The sequence below is a fragment of the Cryptomeria japonica genome, chromosome 7 (assembly GCF_030272615.1).
Source record: "Cryptomeria japonica chromosome 7, Sugi_1.0, whole genome shotgun sequence".
NCBI lineage: Eukaryota > Viridiplantae > Streptophyta > Pinopsida > Cupressales > Cupressaceae > Cryptomeria > Cryptomeria japonica.
In genome coordinates, this window is record NC_081411.1 from 183,243,232 (window position 1) to 183,248,589 (window position 5,358).

The window sequence follows — 5,358 nt, forward strand, 5'->3', positions numbered from 1 at the left end:
ATGATTATGGGTGAGTTCACAAGTGATCAAGTCTCCTATGTGCAAGACCCCAATATCATAAAGGATGAAGTCCTAAACAAATTTGATAGAATGCATTCTCCTCAATCTCTTGCTTTTAGTGGAAGAGGTTTCAACCCAAAAGCTCATGCTCCTATGTTAAATAATTAAAATTCTCTACAGATGATATAAAATCCTCCATATATATATTGGATTCAAATGCAATTTAGATCTCCTAGAAATGGTCAAGTCTATATATTGGATTCAAATAAGATATTTGCAAAGATCAATTCTACACACATAGAAATGAATCTCAAAATCAAACAATATTTTTACTAATTGTGAAACATTTACTCAATATAACAAAAAAAATGATAAATTAACTAATCAAGTGATAAAATCTTAAAAAAACATAGTTACATCAAATTTCAAGCTAAATACTTATTATTTATATATCTAATTTCTCATAGTCAATAGAATCTTATCTACTAGTGAAGTTGAATGGTTATGAATGAGTACACTAGGGATGAAATCTTACAAATGGAAGGCCCCAACATCATAAAGAATGAAGCCCTCGACAAATTTGATGGAATGGATGCCTCTCAATCCTTGACTTCCACTTGTAGAAGTTTCAGCCTAAAAACCCGTCCTCTCGATAGTTAAAAGTTTCTTGTAGAAACAACAAAATCCTTCAAATCTTTTTTTGAAAAAAAAAATCCCTAGATACTTACAATAATCCTTGTTTTTTACATATACCAAAGTTATTTTATTTTATTTATTTGATATTGGAAAAATGCACAATCTCAAATTGTCTATTAAAAAACTAAAATACACCATTGACTTTATTTATTAATTAATTTAAAAATCAAAATAAATCAAAATACAGCTGTTGTTTTATTTTTCTTTTAATTAAGAAAGAAGAGAAGAAAGAAGATCAACGAAGCATTCGGATCCATCTAAGATCCGCGTGATCTAGAAACGCCTATTGGAAACTTTCAAAAAATATATGTATCATTGAAGAATAACACTTTTTAACTCTGGTTTGCAAGAGGATCCTAAAGGTAAATACAACATGGAGATGGCCTCCACTGCAAATTTTGCGCACAGGCTCCATGTTTTGTTGTCAGTTGGCATCTCTGTGTTGTTCATTGCCCAAAATGTACCAATCTGCAACGCAATGATGAAAATGTGCAACGGCAATACTAATACAAGCGCCCAATTCCGTAGTAATTTGAACATGGTTCTTAATAATCTTGTAGATAATACCTCATCGTCAAATGGTTTCATTATCTCTACTTCCGGCGAAGGTGCAGACAGAGCATCTGGACTGCTCCAATGTCTGGGAGACGTAAACATGCAAGAATGCTTCAACTGTTCACGAGAAGCAAACAGCACTGTCCGCAACTCCTGTAAAGATGCCATAGGCGCTAGGGTTTGGCTGGACAACTGCTACATACGCTATGAGAACTATGCCTTCGGCGGACATCTAAGTACCGACGGACAGGTTGATCCCGGTACAGCCAAGGCCTTAGGTGATCCTGATTTGTTTAGTGCGGCAGTTAAGGCGCTTTTCAAAAATCTGTCAGATGAAGCCCTTCGTTCCTCTGATCGATTTTCTTCTGGACAAACAAATGCCTCTATGACTTACCGAACACTCGGTTTCGTCCAGTGCTGGAGAGATATGACTAATGTTAGCGACTGCAGATCATGTTTATCAAATGCAATTCAGAATTTGCTGGATGCGACTGAGAATGGAACTCGTCTTGGAGCTGTCGCCGGCTTGGGAAGTTGCATGGCACGTTATAGCTCAATCTTACTGCCTCCTCCACCAAGTAATATGCCTATGGATTTTCTTTCTGGTTAGTTTTAATTATGTTGACCAATCTGATGACAATATATAATAGGGGATTTATCCGTATGAACAACAAGAAGGAAACCTAATTCAAATGGATTTTGCCAGTGGAACTTGTTAATGTTATGTATCTGCTAAGTAATGCCTGCCTGCTACTAGTATGGCTTAAGTAATCGAAATAACAACGTTTTAATGGGTTTACATTACACTCAAACTTATCTTCTGTGCAGAAAATTCCTCAAAGAAATTAAAGATGATTTTGGGTATTCTCGGCGGCTTGGTGGTGATAGTACTGTTATTTCTATTTTCAATTAGAAGAAAATTGAAATCTGTAATATTAGGGAAGCTAGGCATTTTAAAGAAAGGTAACATATACCCTAACATATTCGAGGGAATATAGATAAGATATTCTGATTTTTTAATTATTTTCCCTGCTGTTATGCTAATTAACTATCTGCAAGGAAACCAGACACGGATGCAGATTCAGTGATCAGCAAGGAGCATGAAATAGTGTTTACCTTGGACAATATTAGGGTTGCCACAAGAAATTTCCATGATGATAATAAACTTGGAGAGGGAGGGTTTGGCTCAGTATACAAGGTAAAATAGAATACAACATAGCTCTAACAGACCATGTTTTCATGTTTTCTTGTTTTCGTTCTTTCTACTACATCGCCCACATAAATGAAGACAGAATTTCCATGTTGTCAGGTTTTATGTAAGCTTAAGTTTTAAGTGTTCTTTAATGTTAGGGTACTATGCCAGATGGAAAAGAAGTAGCAGTAAAAAAGCTTTCCTTAAAATCATCGCAAGGAAAAGTGGAGTTTTTAAATGAGGTTAAGCTGGTGGCCAAAATTCAACATCGTAATCTTGTGAGTCTGCTTGGATGTTGCATAGAGGGTTTTGAACGCTTGCTTGTATACGAGTTCCTGGTTAACAAGAGCCTTGACAAAATACTATTTGGTGAGTTTATTCCATCTAAATTTAAAAAGGAAAGTGATACAATACTTGTTTTCTCTACGATCATTAAGTCATAGAACATTGGTTCTTATTGAGGGTAATTTATTTGACCCATGGTTATAGATCCAGATCAAAGAAAAGAACTTGATTGGAATAAGCGTTTGAACATCATATGTGGAATAGCTCGTGGGCTTCTGTACTTGCATGAAGATTCTCGGCTGCGGATCATTCATCGAGACATCAAAGCAAGCAATATTTTACTCGATGAGAAATTCTTACCAAAAATATCAGATTTTGGCTTAGCAAGACTGATTCATCAAGATGAAGCCTACGTTAATACAAGGGTAGCAGGAACATAGTAAATATCTAAGCACTGTATTTATTAGTTGAAGGAAACGATGATGATTTCCCGTCTCAACCCCTCATTTACTACTAAACAACTTGCATAGATAGATTTCTAGGGAATATTATCTAAATAAATGAGATATAAAACTTATATTATTTGATTGCAGTAAATTTTCTATTTCCATTATTTTTCCTTTTCGAAATTATTTAAATTTTTTTTTTAATCTTCAACTCTCAAACAATAGTTTTCATTTTAGATAGTTTTTTAAGTTATTTGATGAGCTAATAATTCTTCTTTATTATGTAGTGGTTATATGGCACCAGAGTACGCTATGTTAGGCCAATTATCTGTTAAAGCTGATGTCTATAGCTTTGGCGTTGTCATTTTAGAGATTATTTGTGGGAGAAAGAACACTGATATTACATTATTCCCTGAATTTCAAAGCCTATTAGATTGGGTAAGGTAAATTTATTTTAATCTATTTAATTTTTTCAAGTTATAATATATTTAAGATGAACATGCAATGTTCTTATGTAGGTATGGAGATGTTATCTACAAGGAAATATTGTGGATATAATTGACAAAGCAATAATTGGGAGCTTTACAATTGAACAAGTTTCAAGATACATTCATATTGGTCTTTTATGTACACAAGCAGAAGCATCACTTCGTCCATCAATGCTTAATGCATATGCAACGCTTTCAAACCTTTCTATTACCAACCTACCAAATGTCACGAGACCTGCTTATCTAAGTGTTAAACATGAAGATATTGTTGTGCATACACATGCATCAACATCTACAATTGAAAGTACAAATTCTATTGTTATGCCATTCTTATATAATCCATCTATGACCCCTTCAGTCTCCCCATCTATCAATGATGTAACAATAACAGATTCGGGTTCTAGGTGATCTAGCTTACTATTTCTACTTTATAATAAGGGCTACAATGTAGTCGAAAACCATATAAATATTGTGTATATCTATGGGTTTAAGTATAAAGTATTGGTTTGATGTTTGAAATTAATGAACCTTGTTAATACAACTACATCTACAAATTCTTTGATGTTTTGTATAACTAAATCAAGCATAATGATATTAAATTCAACCACTTTGAAAGTAAGTTTAGATTGTGTTTCATTCCTTGAATTGGATCACAAAACAACATCATCATTAGTCTCTATGTTGATCTTATGAAGTACGTTGGAACACCAAGATGCATAAGGTACAAATAATAGCATTTGTAATATCAATATTCTACTCTTGGGGTAGTGCTCATGCATTGTACAAAATATATACGAAATTTCCAAGTCATGGTTTTTCTACTCTTCTTAAAAGGTGCATTGTTTAAGTTAGATTATTGTTTTTCTCATCTTTAGGTAGAAATTGTTCCTCTAATGTTTCCCGATGAGATTGAAAACACATGTCATACTAGGAAGTCTTTATTTTTCTATATTATAACAAAAAAAAATGATATTGCCATATTTTTATTATTATGTTTTTATATAGGTAAGATAGTAACTACAAAAAAAATTGCAAAATGGAATATAAAATTATATATAATAATAAGAGAATTATTGTTAGGATACCTATCATATATAAATGAAGTTTATTACAACATTCTCTCGCGATCTATCATTTTATCAATTAATGTCACTTCTTGGGTTTGTAGATTTGATAATGCAAGAGTTTTTGTGTAGAGAATTCTTTCAACACTATTTCTAACTCCTTCTGATTTTCTCAATTAATGAACTTTAAAGTTAAATAATTGAAGGTGAATGGAAAAATTAAACAAAATCTAATTGTACACCATCAAACAAAAATCATGTATAGTAGATCATACAATGAAAATTGATTCCCAAGGTATAGAGGTGAATTACGAGAGTTAATCTTGTTCATTGAATCAAAGCTTCCTAATTACTTTTCACCTATTTAATCATCTTAAACATTTCTAGGATTTCACTTCACATACTTTATTTAAGTAATAGCATTTTCAAATCTACAACATGCCATGATATCTTTGAAATCATATATATACACAAGCTAAAGAATCGAATATTGTAGCAAAGGAAAGATCAACCTAACAATAGAATGGAAGCCTTTACTTAAGTAGATAGGCTATAGCATAAATTTTATTTATTAGTTTACATAATTTTATTGGAATAAATAAATAAAGCATTTCTTTTATATATTGATAGTG

The 5,358-nt window shown here is 32.5% G+C and overlaps 1 protein-coding gene across 1 annotated transcript; it reads left to right on the top strand.

The window, feature by feature from the left end:
• Positions 1-1,069: 1,069 nt before the first annotated feature.
• On the top strand, positions 1,070-4,070 carry LOC131027898 (cysteine-rich receptor-like protein kinase 10). The gene is made up of 7 exons (XM_059208394.1): positions 1,070-1,856; positions 2,080-2,214; positions 2,319-2,449; positions 2,602-2,812; positions 2,951-3,167; positions 3,462-3,612; positions 3,693-4,070. Exons 1-7 carry the CDS (start codon positions 1,070-1,072, stop codon positions 4,068-4,070), a joined length of 2,010 nt encoding a protein of 669 aa, XP_059064377.1.
• The last annotated feature ends 1,288 nt before the right edge of the window (positions 4,071-5,358 follow it).

What these genes read in the sequence shown, in the direction of transcription:
- LOC131027898 (XM_059208394.1), top strand. Translation starts at nt 1,070, where the DNA reads ATGGAGATGGCCTCCACTGCAAATTTTGCGCACAGGCTCCATGTTTTG. An exon ending in GCTAGGCATTTTAAAGAAAG is followed by an intron (nt 2,215 to 2,318) that starts GTAACATATACC and finishes CAAGGAAACCAG; the next exon opens with ACACGGATGCAGATTCAGTG. An exon ending in ACAAGGGTAGCAGGAACATA is followed by an intron (nt 3,168 to 3,461) that starts GTAAATATCTAA and finishes TTTATTATGTAG; the next exon opens with TGGTTATATGGCACCAGAGT.